The following is a 23674-nucleotide window of genomic DNA, read 5'->3' as shown; positions in this document are numbered from 1 at the left end:
GTTTTTTAGTAGGTAATCCGGTGTACTACGCTACACTTAACCCACCACTTCTTGGATAATGCGTATTTCCATCAAGAAAAAATATATCTACGTTAGAGGATTCTGTAATTAGTTAACTGACAGCCTTTTTCAGCTTTCGCCGATATAATATGACTAGTGAATGGCCCCGGCTTCGGTTGGACTTGATATGTATTATGTATCGTTATATCATGACCAAATTATACAATCTCATCATATGTAGGCTCAGTGCCGTAAATAGCCTTTTCTGCGCCCTGTGCGAGCTTCTATAACTGCGCCCTATTTAAGACCCTTTGCCTATTTTACTGTCTCAATCACTAAAACTTAAACGCAGGTTCTACTGCAAATGCGTTGCCCATTAATAAACACTAAACACAAATACGCTCGTGCGCTGCCAAAAAAAATGAGCGCTATGTATGTTTTTAATTATGCATGTAAGTACGTTTGTATTGGAATCGAGTACTAGGGGCTCAGCGGAATTTTAACAAGAGTAAAACGAAAAAACAATAGTCCTGCCCAGTCTGCCTATTCTTGCGCCCCCGAGAGTCTACGCCCTGTGGCATCGCCCTATTTACTCCACTGTGTAGGCTATGTGTTATTCTTATGTATAACCTAGATTACTGTAAAATTCCATCAAAATCCGTTCAGTAGTTATTTCGTGAAGAGTTACTCTTTACATCCATCGTCACAAACTTTCGTATTTATTATAATAGTCGGACGAACGAGGCAAGCAGACACGCGTCCTGCAAGCATCCTCTGGCACAAATCCTAAGCCTAAGCCCGAAAGAATGGCAATTATTTCAAAAGGACAATTGAATATATATAGTTTAAATACAAGTTATAACCAAAGCACTTATATTAAGTACAACGTAAGCAAAATAATTCGTCATTTATAAATTAATTCGTTTAAAAATAACTGTTTAATTTTCAACGCTTGCTTTAATTTGTATCGTGTTACCGGCTAATTATTTGGACCGTTAGTTTATCATGAATTAATTGTTAGCCGCGGCTTTGCTTGCGTTTTATGGTTTGGTCGTAGGGACATATAAAAGTACCATAAGGACATAGTAATATCCCGTTTGAAGAGTGAGTGAGCCAGTGTAACTACAGGCACAAGGGACATAACATCTTAGTTCCCAAGGTTGGTGGCGCATTGACGATGCAAGGAATAGTTATTATTTCTTACAGCGTCATAGTCTATGGGTGATGGTGACCACTTACCATCAGGTGGCCCATATGCTCGTCCGCCAATCTACTCCATAAAAAACAATATTAGTATAGATGGAAAATTGTTAACTTTCCAAGGCTTCCAGTACAAGCAAGCACTTTATAACGCTGGGTCACTGATATGGTACAGTATCAAATCAGTGTTAACAACATAGCACTATATTCAGAGGCCTACTAAATACATACATATATAAACATTAATTTACATACAAATTAGTTGATAATAATTATTTTTTCCATTGTTATTATTTCCAGGCAAGCTATCATGGCTGCTGGTCGAAATCTATTGTTTTTATTTCAGTTGTTTTTCTATTTAATTTTAAGATCTGGCAACCCAACAACAAACTGTCAAAAACTGAATGTTTTTAATCTACATTGAGAATGTAATGCGAAATTCACACATTATTTTATTAATTATGTAACTTATTCAAACTCAACTCAACTCAAATAACTTTATTCAATATAGAACTATTACACTTTCGTATTGATGGTCAATTGTAAAAGTACCACCGGTTCGGAAAAGAAAAGACCCTGACCTGAGAAGAACCGGCGAAAGAAACTAGCGGGTTTCTTTTATTTCAATATGAAATTAAATAGTCAGGAGGCGATCGTTTCATTCCCAAGGTGTGCTTTCGAAAAATTTTAACAAAAAGAAAAACCGACTTCAAACAAAACACTATTTCAAAACAAATGAATATGTGCTAAAAAGTAATAAAAATAATTGCGTATTTAACATATTTTTAGAGTCCTACTAAGTAAAATGAAATGAAAAGTATTAGACTACTTAAAAGTTGATTTACGATTATATAATGTAGTTATAATTATTGCTATATTTGGAGACGATTTTGATTAAGTGCTATTAAGTAAAGTACATACAATATATATTTTTTATATTAAAGGTGGCAAACGTAGGAGGCTCAGCTGATGGAAAGTGATTACCACCCGTTACCACCAATTGTAATATAATAACATTCTTAAAATAGTTATGTTAACTATTTGTTGAATTTGCTTTATTTTATTTTCATTCAACAATCAACAGTAGATACAACATCCCATCAAAATAAAAATATTCTTTTTTATGGTATAACTTGGCAGGCGAGTATATAGACTCACCCTTTAAATCGGAACACAATAATACTTTTATACCGTTATATACTTATATGACGGTAGGATAATATGTGGGTGGTACCTACTAAACGAGTTTGCATAAAGTCCTACCACCACGTAAATTTAACTAAACGTGATCCCTTATATTTACAACAATATGCGAAATTTCCAATCTAGTTATATATACAAATAATTAAATATTATGTTTTGTAAATATACAATAAACTACATATAATATACTGAAATATGAGTCAACTAAATTTATGAAACACTAACGGTCCACAACACCCGGTAACATACAATAAAACCAACGCAACTAAAAAAAACTTAATTTAAAATTCGAATAATTTCAACAGTCATTCGAATCAAACATATTTATAAATTTGTTCATTCATTTTAAAATGTAAACGTTTTATATTTAAATTTAGAACAATCTGCAACGATTATTATTTATCACGTTTCAATTCGAACGTATTCTATTTTTAAATTTGTATCATTGATAGTAAAAGCACTGAGCACGTGTTTTATATTCACTGACACAAACAACTCACACGGCGCACGGCTGGCGGGCGACTGAATCAGAAATCAACTTCTAGTCTACTAACCAAAGACAAATTAATAATTCTTATCGACGCGCCATATTTACACTGCCTGACAATTTAATGATAAAACTATTTCACATGTATTTAATAATAAAAGTCGTATAGCAACAACAGCCTGTAAATTCCCACTGCTGGGCTAAAGGCCTCCTCTCCCTTTGAGGAGAAGGTTTGGAACATATTCCACCACGCTGTTCCAATGCGGGTTGGTGGAATTCACATGTGGCAGAATTTCTATGAAATTTGTCACATGTAGGATTCCTCACGATGTTTTCCTTCACCGTTGAGCACGAGATGAATTATAAATACAAATTAAGCACATGAATCAGCGGTGCTTGCCTGGGATTGAACCCGCAGTCATCGGTTAAGATGCACGCGTTCTAACCACTGGGCCATCTCGACTCTTTAAAAGTCGTATAATTTCTTTTAATTTTAAGCAATAATTTATAAGCAATAATGTAATTTTAAATTTATCGTGTGTTTCATAGAGGTGAATTTTGACCGGAATATTAAGAGTCGTATTATTGTTATATATAATAATGATAAAAAAGGTAATTAAATTTCAAGTTCAAATTTAGAAAAAAATATGTTTGTATTTATTGTAATAAATGTTGATCTCAGACGGAAATGTATGCTTTACAAAACTGAATAAAATAAATATTTCTTACAACTAAATATTTGGTCAGTGCAGTTTTGATAGCACGAAAATTGTATCGAACAACGTCTATCTATAATTGCCTTTGGAAGCAAATATTTACGTGTAAGATCAGTTTTTATTACAATAAACGTAAAAATATAATACCCTATACAACTCAAGAATAATTCTTTCTGCCAGTAAGATTTTTTAAGAATTAAATTATATATTTCTGAGATTGGTGGTAGGGCTTTGTGCATTCTACCGCCAAATAACAGTACTCAGTATTGTTGTGTTCCGGCTTGAAGGGTGAGTGAGCCAGCGTAACTACAGGCACAAGGGACATGACATCTTAGTTCCCAAGGTTGGTCGCACATTGACGATGTAAAGAATAGTTAATACTTCTTACAGCGTCATTGTCTATGGGTGATGGTGACCACATACCATCAGGTGGCCAATATGCTCGTCCGCCAACCTATACCATAAAAAAAAGATTGGCCCCTACATACAAACAAACAACATTTTACCTAGTATATAGATTATATAGAGATATATTTATCATATGATTTATATTGTATTACCAGCTTTATAATTTATTTGTTTCATCGTGTACAAACATTACCACGTATGGCCTTGTCAAACTTTAAACAGATTAAAAATAAAAGTTATTGTCATAAAACTAAGTTCATTAAAAACAATAGTTAAATGTTTAATTTAATTTAAAATAATTGGACACTTATTTAGGTTTTTTTATCGAATTAAATTTTTATTAAATGATAAATAAAAAAATTGTCAATAAGCCGATTACAATACTAATCTTCGAATATTTATTATCTTTTCTGTTTAATATTAAGACAGATTTTGTTCAATTTGGACGATTTAAAAATTCTATTATGAATCTAATCTAATGAAGAATATTTTTTCATTTTGACATTTAAATTAATTTTTTATAAAAGTGAAGTAAAGTAACAGCATGAAAATTTCCCACTGCTGCGATAAGGCCTCCTCTTCCATTAAGGAGAGGGTTTGGAACATATTCAACCACGCTGTTCCAATGTGAGTTGGTGGAATGTACATGTGGCACATTTTCTATGAAAATTGACACATGCAGGTTTCTTCACGATGTTTTTCTTCCCCGCCGAGCACGAGATGAATTATAAACACAAATTAAGCACATATATATAGTGGTGCTTACCTGGGTTTGAACCCGCAATCATCGGTTAAGATGCACGTGTTCTAACCACTGGGCCATCTCAGCTCTATTTTTATAAATATATACCAATTATTATATTGACAATGCGCCGGCAATCAAAGGATCAATATTAAGAGTTTATGATTAATATTATTTATAATACAACACTATTACACAGAACTACATGTTTCCAAATACGTTATAATACATCATAATTACGTAGTAATACGTTTTGCGTAATTAAAACATCTAGTTATCCCTTCTACTTAATGTTTTTATCAAGCTATCATTTTTACTTGTAACGAAATGTAAAATAAACGGTCCCCGGCGCGGCACACATTTTTCTGTTGTTTAGTATGTATATAACATATCTGTTATATATATATATAACTTATCGCATTATATAAGGTCGTCATATCCATTGTCTAATCATACATTAACTTATCACTGCGTTGGACAAAGTAACGTGACCTTTGACCCACAGCAGTTATACAAAGGTCACTGATAAAGTTCAGTCATCGATGAAATTGAATACATCGAGAGTGAAATTATTAAATTTTTTATTTATCATGGACTAATTAACATCTGTGGCTTGGCGCGCGTGAGTTTGGGGGGGGGGGGTAGTTTGTTGTGACGTCAGCTTGGGCAGTGATCTTACGGCAAGCTTATGCCTTTTCTGCTCTCCATAATGGCATGTTGTTTGATTTCATGCTATTGGTTGGCGGACGAGCATATCAACCACCTGACGGTAAGTGGTCACCACCGCCCATAGACAATGACGCTGTAAGAAACATTAACTATTCCTTTCATCGCTAATGCGCCACCGACCTTGGGAACTAAGATGTTATGTCCCTTGTACTTACAGTAGCTCACTCAGCCTTCAAACCGGAACACAACAGTACTGAGTACTGTTGTTTGGCGGTAGAATATCTGATGAGTGAGTGGTACCTACCCAGAAGGGCTTGCACAAAGCCCTACCACCAAGTAAATTTATACTTTTACAATAGTCAGAATGTTAAATATTAAAAGGATGATAAGCAATATTTTTTATGTATAAGCACACACAGGCACATCAATCATTAATACATACACCCACACATGTCACACAAACATATGCACTTTTAATTAATAATTAATTACAGTTATCTTTTATTTATTTAAATTAATTAATAGTTTATTTTAATCTTTAGTTCATATAATATTTGTAGTTTAGAAATCACATTCGATAAATTTTATGACTAACTGCACGTCACTATTGACAATAAAGAACAACAATTTGCTCCTTTGATGTAATTATTTATTAAATACGAAACATCATGAGCGGGCAAACGTCAAAACGGCCATCATAGCGTGCTGCTACTATAATGAGTTTCTTACCGGTTAATCTCGGTAGAATCTACTTTCCGAACAGGTGGTAGCTTCACCTAATTGTAAAAATGACGATTCAAAGGTAAAAGCCTACTTGAATAAAGTTTATTTCGATTTGATTTGAATATAACTCTTATTAGTTCGACAATCCCACATAATAGCAGTCGAAGACAAAAATTAAGATCAGGTCAATATACATATACAACAACAGCCTGTAAATTCCCACTGCTGGGCTAAAGGCCTCCTCTCCCTTCGAGGAGAAGGTTTGGAACATATTCCACCACGCTGTTCCAATGCGGGTTGGTGGAATACACATGTGGCAGAATTTCTATGAAATTTGTCACATGCAGGTTTCCTCACGATGTTTTCCTTCACCGCTGAGCACGAGATGAATTATAAAGACAAATTAAGCACATGAATCAGCGGTGCTTGCCTGGGTTTGAACCCGCAATCATCGGTTAAGATGCGCGCGTTCTCACCACTGGGCCATCTCGACAGTATACATATGACACGGCAATAGTTTAATTTCCTGCTATTGTTTTAATATGATTGATTCATTATATTATACGTTTAAAGATCAACTTAGGATTAGTCATTTTGACATCAGCTGTGGCGTTTCAATTAAATCATCTATACGACTGATATTGTATAAAGAGTTCTTGCCACTTATGACATTCTTGCCGTTATTGAGCTCTGTAAGTCGTTATGGCAGAGCTGATGGTTCCTTGAGGACGAAGATAGACGTAACGTGGAACATCTTGGAAGAAATGAGAATTAGAGCCACCACGGGAAGTAGGTACTAGCGACCCAATGACTCATATAAACATTTTTTGGTTATTGTTTGTTGAATTTCATTTTGTGTATTATTGATTATTTTATTATTTGGACATGGAATTTTTGATATTATTTTTTTATTTATGTAAACAAAATAATTAATACAATAATGTTTTGGTAGTCAACTTAACTAATGCATTGGGTTACTATACTGTTAGATATAAGTTTGTTTTTTGTAAATAAATAAATATTCTCAGTCATATTAGCTCTGTTGATATAGCTGGTTCATTATTCGCCCAGAGAATCGAATTGTGCTTGATAAATGTGGAAGCAATACACATATTGACAGTCAAACTAAAGACTACCACCGTTTCCGAAAAAGAAGCACTCTGACACGAAAAGAGCCGGCGTTTGTAAAAAATACATTGGTAGAAAAAGCATATTATTCGATACAAGATTTTATAGATGATAAAAAATCGTGAAGTTAATACCTGTTGACTTCCAAGCAGGATGTATTAATTTAAATAATTGTATTTAATTAACATTACTTTGTATTTTTTGTAAAAGCCTTCTTAAATAAAGTTTATTTTGATTTTGATTTTTGAAAGAAAGTCAACAGAAATGAGATTATCAGGAGAAGAACTATTACCGTCAACCAAAAAGGCAGACTGAACTGTCATGACCAGCCCGTCATGAATACTGAAGATGTCATTGCCATTGGAGCTGAGGAGTTTGAGAGAGATCATTATGCCAGACGATACTTTATAGACACAAAAGACAAATTAGAGGAATACGGATATACCTTTGCAGAGGATCATATACAACAAGATTAGATTTTGCTGATTTATTCTTTATGTTACAAATGGCAAACGAGCAGGAGGCTCATCTGATAGATTGATTAACACCGCCCCTGGACAGCTGCAAAACCTGGACTTGCAAGTGCAGGCATTTAAGGAATGAGTACTCTTTTCTTGAAGGTTCCCAAATCGTATCGGTTCGGAAATACCACAACTAAAGGTTCCAAAGTGGTTGTGCGAGGTACAAAATGTCTTGAAACCTAGGTATTTGCAGGTGGCCTTTAAGGGATGGGTGCGCTCTTATCTTAAATGTTCCACATCGGTTCGGACGATCTGATGATCATGAATCAAATAAAGATTCCTTGGATAAAATGTTGTCCCTTTTAAGGTACCTTAATCGTAATATCCAACGCGTTATTAAACCTTCTCTTTAATTAGTTAGGATTATAGATTAAGCTCAACTGGCAACGGATTAACGTTAATTAAGGTCGATCATTCATTTGTACGTATAGTACGACACAACTCAGATGTAGCATCGGCAAATTCAATAAAACCGATTATTGCCGATTTACACAACCAAAAGAAACAGCTCCCTATCGAGCCATTCGACGCTATTCGTCGCTATAGATTCACGCGTCAGTTCAACCCGAGAAAGCGAGTGCATGTAAATCGACGTGTCAAATTGACGAATATATTAGGTCATATGATATCACAAGTTATTACGTTCGTGTAAAGATCATCAGATGAGAAATAAATATTGATAATTTGGGATAGCGTACGTAATTCGATGTATAGGATGATCGGTTTTACGAATTTTGCCGATGCTACGTCTGAGTTGTGTCGTACTATATCTATGACACTGAACGATTACCTTGAATTAGTTATTACAGTACTAGATGATGAAATCAACGCTTATCATGTAGTAACAGTATAGTAACAGCCTGTAAATTTCCCACTGCTGGGCTAAGATATCCTCTCCCACTAAGGAGAGGGTTTGAAATAGATTCCATAACGCTGTTGCAATGCGGGTTGGCGGAAAACACACGTGGCAGAATTTCTATGAAATTAGACAGGTTTTTTCGCGATGTTTTCCGACACCGCCGAGCACATGAATATTCAGTGGTGCTCGCCTGGGTTTGAACTCGAAATCATCGGTTAAGATGCAAGTTCTGGGGCATCTCAGCTCATGTAAATGTGTTTCTTGTGTGAATGTAAAATAAAGTTTAAAACTTAAACCAATTTTTTTTGATGACCGAACGCCAGCACTCTCATATCATGTGCAGTTTGATTAAAAAATATCTACCCTATATGAAATTGAGTCACGTGTGATACAACAATTAGGATTAGAGCATGTACCGTAACCAAAAATCGTAGCAATCAAACACACGAGTTTTGCCAATAAATCTTTCTTGGGGCAAGGTATCTGTTTCTATAATAAAATTCCGCAGACATTTTTTAACTTTGCCGTCTAGTAAATTCAAAACGTTTAAAAAAAAGAACATTGTTAAAAAAGGCGTATTATTCGATACAAGATTTTGTAGATGATAAAAAGCCGAAGAATTAATACCTGTTGACTTCCAGGCAGGATATATTAATTTAAATAATTGTATTAACTAACATGACTGTATTTTTTAAATGTTGAAAAAGAGTAACTACTACTGATTTTCTTGCCGGTTCTTCTCGGTGGAATCTGCTTTCCGAACCGGTGGTAGCTTCACTTAATTGTTAAACGACGATTCAAAAGTGCTTGTAAAAGCCCACTTGTATAAAGTTTATTTTGGTTTTGAGTGTTCATAATAAATACATTTTAAGATCCTGAATATGATCCTGATAATGAAGTGGGAAAATTAGTTCCAAACCTTCAAATCAACGGAGTATTTGCCCAGCAATAGCACAATTAGCGACTCTGGCTGTCTTAAGAAACATTGTAACATATCAATGTCTAAAACGCCTCACGTACAACGATAAGATAAAAATGCTTTGATTCTGAAACAGATTTATCGTAATTAGCTTCCATATTGATAAGATATTATTTATCAATGATACACGTCAGTAATTGATTATAAAGTCTACTAGTTAATACTATACTAGCCACCCTCCCCGGCTTCGAACGGGTGCAAATCAAATCAATATAAACTTTATTCAAGTAGGCTTTTACAAACACTTTTGAATCGTCATTTTACAATTAAGTGAAGCTACCACCGGTTCGGAAAGTAGATTCTACCGAGAAGAACCGACAAGAAACTCAGTAGTGACTCTTTTTTAACATTTAAAAAATAAAATGTTTAATAATTAGTTAATACAATTATTTAAACTAATATATCCTGCTTGGAAGTCAACAGGTATTAATTCCACGCTTTTTTATCATCTATAAAATCTTGTATCGAATAATATGCCTTTTTACCAATGCATTTTTTACAAACGATTTGAATTTACGAAACGGCAACGTTAAAAATGTCTGCGGAATTGTATTATAGAAACGGATACCTTGCCCCAAGAAGGATTTATTGACTTTGCGGAGTCGGAAACTTGGCGTTATAAGCTTATCCTTACTCCTAGTGCACATACAATGCAATGCTGATACTAAATATACTACAGAACGTATAACAACTTTCACAGTTTACAGTTTTCAGACAATGCAAACCACTATTTACCTGTGTTTAAAATCCATAATATCATTGAAAGTATTAATTTATACATATAATAAAATTGGAGTGTCTGTTAAAATAGCCCTTTTTTACTCAATGCGTACTGTATTATTTATACATGGTACATATACCAAAATAACATTTTTTACAATTTTTGTCGGTCTGTCTGTTCAGGCTAATCTCTGGAACGGCTGGACCGATTTTGACTTTCACTGGCAGATAAGTGATATAATAAGGAGTAACTTACAATATTTTTTTTGTTATATTCAAAGGCGTATAAGGTCGCGAGCACGGCTAGTTTAAATTGAAAAACTGTAATGGCCCATATTGGTCTATGTTAAATGAACGATGTTTTTAAGTTACTTAATGGGATAAGGATTAATGCTGTGTTGCTTAAAATTGCTTCATAGCATATCAAAGCTAATATCCTTTACGGTTTGCTATCAATAGACTTTAAATATTTTTAATATTTTCACTTGAAATATTAGATGGTAATTAATAAACCAGGCATAATTACAAACGGGCGACTTCCAGGCAGGATGTATCACATACATGTATAATTGTATGTAACTAATATGACTGTATTATTAAATGATAAAAAAGAGTAACTACTGAGTTTCTTGCCGGTTCTTCTCGGTAGAATCTACTTTCCGAACGAGTGGTAGCTCCACATAATTGTTAAATGACGATTCAAAAGTGCTTGTAAAATCCTGCTTGAATTAAGTTTATTTTGATTTTGACATGTAACTTTAAATCTAGCTGGAGTACCACAAGGAAGTATACTTAGACCACTTTTATTCATTTTATACATAAATGATCTAACTGTAAAGAACGCGTCTATCTTAACTTATATTTCTTTTGTGTAACAGAATATTATTAACTGGGATTGTTCAAGTTCTATAAAAGTCATTTTTTGGTTTCGAAACACGATTGAAGAAAATTAGTAGTATAGACAAATTTGCATATTTTTGTTGCTTCAGGGTATATTTACCAACAACTAGGCCCAGTGGTTAGAACGCGTGTATCTTAACCGATAATTGCGGGTTTAAACCCAGGCAAGCACCCCTATATATATGTGCTTAATTTGTGTTTATAATTCATCTCGTGCTCGGCGGTGAAGTAAAACATCGTGAGGAAACCTGCGTGTGACTAATTTCATCGAAATTCTGCCACATGTGCATTCCACCAACCCGCATTGGAACAGTGTGGTGGGATATGTTCAAAACCCTCTCCTTAATGGAAGAGGAGGCCTTATCCCAGCAGTGGGAAATTTAGAGGCTGTTACTTTACTTTTTTACTGCTACAAAAATATACACTTTAATTTTACTACTATGTTTATATAAGCGTCTATGTTAAAAATTCCATTATTTAACAAATCCATAAACAATAACACAGATTAATCAAGCTCTTAACCAATGACATCGCGTCAATTTGCTGTCAAATTTTGTTTATTTGGCTTCTATCCTGTTTTGATTTGAAAATAACATACTTACGTAATCTGTATTCTCGTACCCCTTGAAAGATTTCTGACAAGACATTGACAATAACGAGAAAGTTCTAGAAATTTCCAGAAAAGAAATTCCTACCTGATCCTGTGTGAGTATGACGTCACCAGGTCTTTTTGGGCGGGGACTCGACTCCGGCGTCTCGACGGGAGAGAACCAGTTGACTGTGGACTCGCCATGCGTCGATTGGACACGATGAGGCCTGTGTGGGCCCAGGAGAGGAGTCCTCTCTGTACTTTGACTAACTGTGAACAAAAGTAAAGGGTGAATGTTATGTAATTAAGACAGAGTCAATGATGTTGTAGTAAACAGATATGTTATTAACGCGCAAAAAGTGAAGACTAGAAAACGTCCCAATTGGGACGTTTGCCTTTAGTCGTTTTACGTAGTAATATAATCATAATTACGTAGTAATACGTTTTGCGTAATTAAAACATCTAGTTATCCCTTTTACTTATTGTTTATATCAAGCTATCCTTTTTACTTGTAACGAAATGTAATATAAACGGTCCTCGGCGCGCCACACTTTTTTCTGTTGTTTAGTATGGATATAACATATCTGTTTATTAGAATATCATTGGACAGAGTTTAATTATTACTTAACGCAATTTTTGAATATTTTTGACCCCCTTCTTCCCTTATAAAGCGTAACGTTTTTCAGTATGAGACACCGAGACACCCTCTCCCAAAATTGCTTTACGTAATACCGAAAAGCCCCTAACGTGATAAGACAAGGTGTTGGAAGCATTAACTTCAGAAAGGGACGCATATGTAATCGCTTCATTATGTACTTTTTAGGAGTTAAAGTAAATTAAACTGTCTACATAGTATTTAAAGTCCATATTCGCATACCACGGAACACAATCGACTACGAACGCACCATATAAAAAATAAATAGGCCAGGTATCCGTTTCTATAATAAAGTGCCACAGACATTTTTAACTTTGTCGTTGCACAAATTCAAATCATTTAAAATAAATACTTTGGTAAAGAAGGCATATTATTCAATGCATGACTATACAGACGATAAAAATGGCAGGATATATTACATACATGTATAATTGTATTTAACTATCATTACTGTATTTTTAAAAGTTGAAAACGAGTAACTACTTTGTTTCTTGCCGGTTCTTCTCGGTAGAATCTACTTTCCGAACCGGTGGTAGCTTCACTTAATTGTTAAATGACGATTCAAAAAAGCTTGTCAAGGCCTACTTGAATAAAGTATACTTTGTATTTGATTTCCTTTGATATTAATTTAATTCCTTCATTTGGCACACATGTAAGATCGACAAAGTAGGGTTGGGCTAAAAAGGGGTGCTGTGGGGTGGGGGGAGGTAATCAGCGTTTCTATAGTAATGTATGCATTTTTTTTAGAGCTGAGATGTCCCAGTGCTTAGAAAACGTGCATCTTAACCGATGATTGCGGGTTCAAACCCAGGCAAGCACCACTACATATACGTGCTTAATTTGTGTTTATAATTCATCTCGTGCTCGGCGGTGAAGGAAAACATCGTGTGGAAACCTAAAGTCTAATTTCATCGAAACTCTGCCACATGGGCATTCCACCAACCCGCATTGGAACAGCGTGGTAAAATATGCTCCAAACCCTCTCCACAATGGAAGAGTGGGAAATTTACAGGCTGTTGTTACTTTACTATGAATTTTTGTATATGTTTCATATCACTAAATCAACTCACCCATTGTTTCCAAGATCTGCTTGGCTTGCAGCTCTTGGGGAAGGACTCTGAAGTCCAGAAACCATGCCTCACCCCACGCGAGGGTGAACGAAGTTAGTATTAGGAAGACTTGGTACACCGGCTGTGATGCGTTCGGCCACTTTGGACAAAACACATTTATATTATTTATAACGTGTTTGCATGTTGTACAAAATGTTTAAGAAACACTCAAAGAAGGGAAAGGGACTGTTACTCCTTATTACAAATTATTTTATAACCTAGCGAGGAGTAGTACACCCAACTGATTGAAATAAGATACAATAGGCTATTTGACAATGCGAAAAATTAATTGTGAATTATTGTAATCAGTGTATATTATGAGTTTAAAAATGGTTATTTACTAACGAAAGTTGAAAAAAATATTTAATTTACTCAAAAATCCATAATTAAAAGGCAATTTTTCAAACGTTTGTCACGTGACACAAAACGCTCCTGATTGGCCCGGCTTATGATGAAGTCACTTTCTTGTAAACTTTCCTTTTCTACTATATGAACCACAGATTAAAATACAGGAAATTAACGTCACCGACCCCATTGCAGCGCCATATTTTTCAAGTAGCGTTTTTGCGCGCTATTTAAACATGAAATTTTCGATACGATATTTTTCGGCAAATATGTACTAGAAATAAATAACGTAACTTTTACTGGGTTCCTTAACTTCTACTAAAGAATATAAAATTGATTTTAAAAACCAGTCAAAGAGCCTATTGTACAAATCAATTATAAAACTAAACCGCTCTGTTCAATCTCTTTTTAATGAATAAAGATTTATTATTATATTATATATTATTATAACTGGTAGTCGCCCGCGGCTTCGCTTGCGTTTTAAGATTGTCATGTCAGGCAAAATAAGTAGTCTATGTCCTTTCCTGGTATTCAAGTTTGCTTCATAGCAAATTTCATCGAATTCGGTTCAGCGGTTTGGTCGTTAAAGAGCGACAGACAGACAAAGTTATAGTACGACACAAATTAGATGTAGCATCGGAAAATGCAATTAAATGAAAATAAAACCGATTACTGCCGATTTACACGACCAATAGAAATAGCTCCCTATCGCGCCATTCGACGCTATTCGTCGCTATAGATTCACGCCTCAGAGAAAGAAAGTGCATGTAAATCGACATGTCAACTTGACGAATATATTTGGTCATATGATATTAAAAGTTATTACGTTTGTGTAAAGATCACATTCACGTGAGAAATAAAATATTGATAATTTGGGATAGCGTACTCAATTCGGATGTGATCGGTTTTACGAATTTTGCCGATGCGACATCTAAGTTGTGTAGTACTATACTTTCTCATTTATAATATTAATATAGATTGTATGCGAAAGGCGCTCTTCCACGTTTAATATCAGCGTGCTTATTAGTGTGCGTGAAACGGCTATAAGTAACGACAGCAGAACAATACAAATTAGATTATATAAGTCTTTTTATTACTAATAATTAATTATATTTTGATACAGAATGATTATTCAGCGTTTCGAAAAAAATATATATTAGCGAATTATATTACCGGAAGGGCTGAGATGGACCAGTGGTAGAACGCGTGCATCTTAACCGATGATTGCGGGTTCAGATCCAGACAAGCACCACTATATATATATGTGCTTGTGTCTCGTGCCCGGAGGTGATGGAAAACATCGTGAGGAAACCTGCATGTGTCTAATTTCATCGAAATTCTGCCACATGTGCATTCAACCAACCCGCATTGGAACAGCGTGGTGGAATATGTTCCAAACCCTCTCCTTAATGGAAGAGGATGCCTTATCGCAGCAGTGGGAAATTTACAGGCTGTTGCTTTATTTTTTACTTTTATACTATCGGTATTTACTCTGTGTTGTGCAAGCCTTACCACCACATATGTGTCTACGTAGATACCACCCAATCAGACATTCCACCAAGTAGTTAACAAATAAACATTACTGATTATATTTAAATAAAACTAGTTATAACGGATTTGAATCGCGTATATTAATTATTTTTGGCACTTAGACTGACTGTGTGTGTGTGTGTGTAAGTGTAGTATGACTGAGTGTAGAAGTGTGAGTCTACCCGTGACCACGAACGCTGTAAAGTGCTCGAAACGTCGGGATGTCAAAAATAATTAATATACGCGATTCAAATCCGTTATAACTAGTTTTATTTCAATGTGTAATAATCGCGAAAATTTAAGACAACATTACTGATTATATATAAGTTTTTATATATAAACAAACAATACTTACATCGTACACAAACACTTTTCCTATTAAAAAGGCACATGTTCCGCTTGTTGAGAGCTGAAATAGAAGCACATTGATAAATATAGAGGTTTTTTTATAGATACTTTAATTAAATAAATATTGGACAACATCACATACATTACTCTGATCCTAATAACATAGATAATTAATGAACTTTTTCTACATTGAAAACCGCTGTACACACTACTCGTTATCATATTTCCAATTTTTAAAAATCGAATTCATATTAAGGCTATACACAATAGGCTATTTGACAATGCGAAAAATAAATTGTGAATTATTGTCATCAGTGTATATTATGAGTTTAAAAATGGTTATTTACTAACGAAAGTTGAAAATAATACTTAATTTATTCAAAAATCCATAAATAAAAGTGCATTTTTTGAAACGTTTATCACGTGACGCTCCTGATTGGCCGAGCTTATGATGATGTCGCTTTCTTGTAAACTTTGCTTTTCTACCATATGTACCACAGATTAAAATACAGGAAAGTGACGTCACCGACCCCATGGCAGCGCCATATTGTCGAAGTAGCGTTTTTGCGCGCTATTTAAATATGGAAATTTTAATATGATATTTTTCGGCAAATATGTAATAGAAATAAAAAACACAACTTTTACTGGGTTCCTTAACTTTTACTAAATAATATAAAATAGATTTAAAAAACCAGTCAAATAGCCTATTGAACGGTAGCCTTCCAAGGATAAATTAAAAAAAAAAAGCTTGACATGTATATAATATATTCAGCCGTACTTACCGCAATAACACTCCAATTATTAATATATACTATGGCATAAAATACTATTAATAATAGAAACCTCAGTACTGCGACTATAACTATGTCGAATAAAGATATTTTAATGTCGTAATGGATTATTTCCCTGTTAAATATCTGTATTAACGATTCGCCTTTCATCTGAAAAAAAAAACAATAAAAACTTTTTGTTATGTTTTTTTTAATCTACATTTTGACAGCGTCATGATTTTTAACAGTTTGACAGCACGGGTGCAATGCTGATACCAATGATGTTGTAGTAAACAGATATGTTATTAACGCGCAAAAAGTGACGACTAGAAAACGTCCTAATTGGGACGTTTGCCTTTAGTCGTTTTACGTAGTAATACGTTATAATACATCATAATTATGTAGTAATACGTTATAATACATCATAATTACGTAGTAATACGTTTTACGTAATTAAAACATCTAGTTATCCCTTTTACTTATTGTATTTATCAAGCTATCCTTTTTACTTTTAACGAAATGTAAAAATAAACGGTCCCCGGCGCGGCACACTTTTTTCTGTTGTTTAGTATGTTTACAACATATCTGTTTATTAGAATATCACTGGCTGATACTAAATATACTGAAAAATGTCTCTGTTTACGACATCACCTTAAAACTTCTAAAATCAGTGTTTCTCTACTATTTTACCTTCCTCTTGAATCAATCTATCTTAAAAAAGGAAACCCATCAAAAACCGTTGCATAATTTTGAAGATCTAAGCTCACACAGGTACACGATATATCTGCCCAGTATAGAACGACACAACTTAGATGTAGCATCGGCATATTCGTAAAACCGATCACATCCGAATTAAGTTCGCTATCCCAAATTAACAATATTTATTTCTTGTGAATATGATCTTTACACAAACGTAACTTGTAATATCATATGACCTAATTTATTCGTCAACGTGACAAGTCGATTTAGGTACAAGCACTTGCTTTCTCGAACTGACGCGAGAATAGCGTCGAATGGCGCGATAGGGAGCTATTTCTATTGGTTGGGTAAACCGACAGTAATCGGTTTTATTGAATTACAAACAGATTATTTTCATAATTTATGTGTTAAAATAAATATAAAAAATAAAAATTTTAACAAAAAGAAAAACCGACTTCAAACAAAACACTATTTTAAAACAAATAAATATGCACTAAAGAGTAATAAAATAATTGCGTATTCAATATATTTTTTAAAGTCCTCCTATGTAAAATGAAATGAAAAATATTAGACTGCTTAAAAAGCGATTTACGATTATATAACGTAGTTATAGTTATTGTTACATTTGGAACCAGTGTCAAAAAAAACATCGGTTCAGAAATGGCGAAGTAATCGGCGAAGAAACATAAAAAAACAGTCGAATTGAGAACACTCCTTTTTTGAAGTCGGTTTAAAAATACATACATATATATTTATGATTAATCAAAGATTTTATGATACAAAATGCGAGTTATCAAGTGTTCCAAGCTGAATCAATACTGCTGACCTACATGTGCTTAATTCGTATTTATGTACGAAATATAATATAGTATGTTTGAATTAAACTATATTAATGAAATTAAAAAAAAATTATAAAAATGTTTAAAAATTTATATTTTGAAAATTGTAATCAGTAAGCTATTTAGTAATCTATATATTTCGGAACTAATATTTTTATGTCTACTGTAATTTTAAAGATCTAAGCACAACTTAGATGCATCATCGGCAAAATTCGTAAACCGATCACATCCGAATTAAGTACGCTATCCCAAATTATCAATACTTATTTCTCATGCGGATATGATCTTTACACAAACGTAATAACTTGCAATATATGACCTAATATATTCGTCAAATAGACACGTATATTTAAATGTTGGTAATATCTCACCATAACACATATCAACCACATCAGGCTCGTGAAAAGTATATCGAAGGTTACGAACAGACAGAAGAATCTTCGTACGGAAGACATCTTGCCGAGCGGCCTGTAGCCCGCCACCAGGTCCTCAGACATCAGGTTTACGGACTGGGAGTGAGCTGAAATACATACAATACAAATACTATTAATACTATTGATTATTTAATTTATTAAAATGAGATGGCCCTGTGGTTAGAACGCGTGCATCTAAACCGATGATTGCGCTTTCAAATCAGGGCAATTACCACTATATATATGTGCTTAATTTGTGTTAATTTCATCTCGTGCACGGCGGTGATGGAAAACATAGTGAAGGAATCTGCGTGTTTCTGATTTTCTGTTAGGAAGACTCAGCTCCGCAGCATACGCGGTTAGAAAAGTTAGACAACTAACTGATATTGATACCGCTCGTTTAGTTTATTTTGGTTATTTTCACAGTATTATGTCATATGGCATATTACTTTGGGGTAACGCTACAGATATTGAAACTGTCTTTTTTTTTACAAAAGAGAGCAATCCGGTCTATTTATAATCTTGGAGCTAGAGTCTCTCTTCGGGATGTTTTTAACAAAGTGGGAATACTCACTGTTGCGTCGCAATATATTTACAACAATATTATGAATATTCACAGTAACATTGATCACTTTGATAAAATCAGTGATAATCATTGTATGTGCACTAGGAGTAAGGATAAGCTTATATCGCCAAGTTTCAGACTCCGCAAAGTCAATAAATCCTTCTTGGGGCAAGGTATCCGTTTCTATAATAAAATTCCGCAGACATTTTTAACTTTGCCGTTTCGTAAATTGAAATCGTTTATAAAAAATACGTTGGGAAAAAAGGCGTATTACTCGATACAAGATTTTGTAGGATATATTAATTCAAATAATTGTATTAACAATATGTATTTTTTAAATGTTGAAAAAGAGTAACTACTGAGTTTCTTGCCGGTTCTTCTTGGTAGAATCTACTTTCCGAACCGGTGGTAGCTTCACTTAATTGTTAGATGGCGATTCAAAAGTGCTTGTAAAAGCCCACTTGAATAAAGTTTATTTTGATTTTGATTCTGACAGGCTGTTACTTTACTTTTTACATTTTAATAGTATGTTTCCTATAACTTACTTGTGTTTCTATATGGTGGGCTTGATACACTACACAGAAGCGATTCTGCCGCTTCCCTGATGTGATAGTCAGCCATATTTATATCTGAAACAATTAATTACTTTTCAATATATATGTAATAATAGCCTAATTAATAGATTATAGTCTAATGGTATTTGAACGGTGAAGTAATATGGCGGATATCTGATTTTATTTCGATTCTTCATAGGGTTGAGGGTATTTATTTTTCGAAGCGAAAGTGTTTAATTCGACTATCAACAAGTGTAATTCTTCCGTATTGAATAAAGGAAATTGAGTTTGAGTCATCTATATTAATAGGTGTTTGTTGCTTTTCGTAGATAAACCAATGAATTGTGGCGGATTTACAAATCTGCCGCTAGTAGGCTAGTAGGCTATTAAATTTTTACCGCCCCTACTTATTTTTGCAACATTTATGATTTGTGTTCTATCGTCCTAATGTAAAAACCGATGTAATGGGTTTTTACCTGTAATTATATATAAACTAGGTGATATTTCAGTCAGTTACTATATTATTTTTCCAACCCGCTATGTAGTGACGAGTATGCGGATTACGGACGTAATGTGTATACATATAATTATAAGTTTTTTTTTTAATTTCCTTTGGTACAAATTTAGGCTAAATTTGCCGCCCCTCTAAATCTGCCGCCCTAAGATCCAGCTTACTTAGCTTATTGGTAAATTCGCCACTGCCAACCAAACATTTGAACCAAACATGATGTAATTTGGAATCAATCAAGCTTGAACTTCGAGAAAGACTACTTTTTTATGCATCTGCAGATTATTCTTTGTTAAATGTTTTTTATTATAAATAACATTTAAGATTGTGTGCTGATTATCATAGTTTTTTCAATTAAAATTTATTATAATTAAAGAAATAAATAGTATGTTATACTACTATACACGTGGGACGAATTGTTGGTCTAAAGACTTGATCTAGAGCCATAGATTGTCGGATCCTAAATTCAAACACCAGATCGTATTAAAAGTAAGCTTTCAAGATTATTGTGATGAAAAATTCTAAGTAGCCTCTCGATGCTGCAAGTTTATTATCAAGCATGCTTTAGAAAACAGATAAAGCCGTTGGTCTTTTAATTGAAGTGTATCCGTTCCTGTCAGATTGGGCATTAGAGGATGGTAAACTGTTGCCGTTTGGTGCGGTTTAAATTTGAAGGATACCTTAAAACTCAAATATAATTTGATTTGTCCGACTTAAAACAATACAATTTTAATAAAATTATAAGTTTTTTACATATCCATTTTTTGTATTATGATTATTTTTTGTGCAATACTTTGAGTTTCATAAATTAAACCAATGAGGTATTACTGTCTGGCAGACTGATAATATTCTATTTTAAATCCGAATATGCACACTATGTGTGTACAATATTACATATAGATGTAATATTAACCTATTTAAACAGTAGACGGCACAAAAACATGTTTTATCTACACTAACACAATCAAGGCCAGTAAAATTGAGGAACTATAGAACAAATTAACACAGATATGTAATATTATTATTTTATTTGGAATTAAAAATTTATTCCTTGGCCTAACTTTATATTACAAAAAAAATTAGCAACACCATAGACATATCAGAAGGAAAAACTGTTTGTTTGTTAACTCAAGTGTTGCTTAAGAAATGTAGAAATCAAAATTAACCTTGAAAGTATTTCTAAAGAGCCATCACTATGACACACAATTTTGTTCCACATTTTCTGACCCTACCTTAATATAAGATATCTAATTTCACATATTAAACATGCCATTAAAATTTTATAAATGAGTTTCATGATATATATTTTATGTTCGAAACTTAAGCAAAATTGGTCATCAATACTCATAACAAATATCTTTGCCCATAAACAGTGGCAATAATAAAAGTATAAGCAATGCAACCTTCAACACACTGTTGTCAGAGGGATATATTATACCTTGAAAAAGCAAACACATTTATGTGTTTCAATTATATCTATTTAGAGATAAGCTTAACGCAAATACATATACATGACTTAATTCAATTGAAATGAAAAACAATCCCAATATTTTAAATACTAGTAAGATATAGTTCATAAATATATGTTTTGAAGGCAATGTGCAAGCTCACTAGTGTCATACACACTCATCATATATTCCAAATATTATTATCATAAATGGTAATGATTAGTATTGTTGGGCTTAGGTTTGAAGTATGACCGAGCTCGTGTAAGTAAATGCATAAGGGAATTTTTGGATTTATTGTTGATGGAAGAAGTAATATGTCTTATAGAGTATGTCTGTGGCTGGTGATGACCACTTAAAGTATAATATGTCAGTCTGTCTATCTATTTTAAATTTGATAAAAATGATTGTTATTGGTATTCATGCAGACATTTTAAAAACCATATGTTTTTTAACCAATTATTTTGATGTATTTAAATAATGACGCACTATAGTATCTATAGGGAAATTATTATGACAGCAAAATGTATTACGATTCGTTATTTGTTTAAAAAAAAGGACAAGCTCAAGATAAACAATACTGGCATTTTTAATATTATAAACTATTTAAGGCCACAAAAGTCACGCCCAACTCTACAGCCCAGGGTCAACGAAAAACATATTAAAGCAAAAAAAATATTCTATTTAAAACAAAAAGTTTCATAATAAACTCATAATCAATCGAAACAAAATATGTTATATTTTTACTATTATTTGAATAAATAATTCTAAATTAAGAAATGTCCAAAAGTTTTTTTTTAAAAGAGCAAAGGCCATATTCAAATTAATTTATGGAATTTGAATTAGGAACAAAGGCTTACTTACTTGTTGTCGTCTATCTAATTCCTAAATAGTGTAGAAATGCATGTTTATCTAAATAAAATGCGTCTCGGTGGGTTAAGTTGTTTTTAATAACATCTGTTTACACTTTTCGTGTTACTGAGAATTGTTATGAAATTTATTACTTCCCGATTGTTATTAAATAATCTAAAAACAATGATTGTACTTGAAATACTTATAGCTAAATGACATTGACATATTGACAAATTGATGATTGCATTGGTGTTGCCAGTTTATGGAGTAGGTAATTCCCGGTTTATGGAGATAGAAATAGTTCGGTTCTTATTGGCGAAAATATTTTGATTGGTAAAGATTACGATTATTTATAAGATAAAAGTGTATAACGGTATAAGGCTTAAAATCTTTTAATTATTTCTTTTAAATGAGTCAAATTGGAATCCAATAGGTATTAATTCATTATAAAAGTTATTTATATGCGATTTAATTGTATCGTATTTAATAAAACAATGTGGATTTATTACAAGATAGAATTTATTATTTCAACAATATGTCCGCTTTACATATAAAATAATGACTAATTTTTTCGAATTCAATAAGAGCTTACTATTCATATATCTAAACAACTAATTATTTTGTACATACTACATAAGAAGAAACTTATCTTTTAAATTACATTAAATATAATTCATTGTGTTATTTAAGTCTTTTATTTGTAATTAACATAAATATCAATTTCAGACACCAACTTTAGCTACAGTAGCGCCACGCTGGTAATTTATGAAATCATTACATTACACATTTCGATATCTCCGTTTTTAGATGAAAACGCTTAGTAAACACTTCTTAATTTTTTGTCTCTTACTCTTATAACTACTAATATAATTTACTTTTCATTTTAAAGACTTAAACTATATATTTTTCCTCATTACTTACTTTACATTACAAATATAACTTATAGTTCAAATAAAGGAGTAGTTTTAAAACTTTTTGGTCTAATGCGTTACAATACACATAAATTTAATTAGATTATTTACACAAATTAAAAATAGACTACATCATACAATTAAATTGATAAATAAAAAAAATCAAAATGAATCATTTCAGCTGCTTTTTCGCTAGTCAATTAAAAATAGGTATTTTTTAAAAAAGTAATTACATTAAAAAAAAAATATAGCTTACAAATTGTGCATATTCAAAAAAAAATATTTTA

At 33.0% G+C, this 23674-nt stretch overlaps 1 protein-coding gene across 2 annotated transcripts in view; it reads right to left on the bottom strand.

Annotated features, from left to right (window-relative positions):
- Nucleotides 1-22683, bottom strand: part of LOC124541137 (steroidogenic acute regulatory protein-like) — a 35560-nt gene extending 12877 nt beyond the window's left edge. For both annotated transcript variants that reach the window (XM_047118982.1, XM_047118983.1), the window contains exons 1-7: nucleotides 22489-22683; nucleotides 19663-19746; nucleotides 18511-18659; nucleotides 16614-16772; nucleotides 15839-15892; nucleotides 13570-13708; nucleotides 11951-12114 (exon numbers count right to left, since the gene is read on the bottom strand). In XM_047118982.1, coding sequence (XP_046974938.1) covers nucleotides 11951-12114; nucleotides 13570-13708; nucleotides 15839-15892; nucleotides 16614-16772; nucleotides 18511-18659; nucleotides 19663-19738 — 741 coding nt within the window. In that variant the 5' untranslated portion in view covers nucleotides 19739-19746; nucleotides 22489-22683. The remainder of the gene's footprint in view (nucleotides 1-11950; nucleotides 12115-13569; nucleotides 13709-15838; nucleotides 15893-16613; nucleotides 16773-18510; nucleotides 18660-19662; nucleotides 19747-22488) is intronic.
- Nucleotides 22684-23674: the final 991 nt, after the last annotated feature.

Source organism: Vanessa cardui, chromosome 27 (genome assembly GCF_905220365.1).
Source record: "Vanessa cardui chromosome 27, ilVanCard2.1, whole genome shotgun sequence".
Taxonomy (NCBI): Eukaryota; Metazoa; Arthropoda; class Insecta; order Lepidoptera; family Nymphalidae; genus Vanessa; species Vanessa cardui.
Note: the sequence above shows the minus strand (reverse complement) of the source record. Positions and strands in the feature narration are given on the sequence as shown.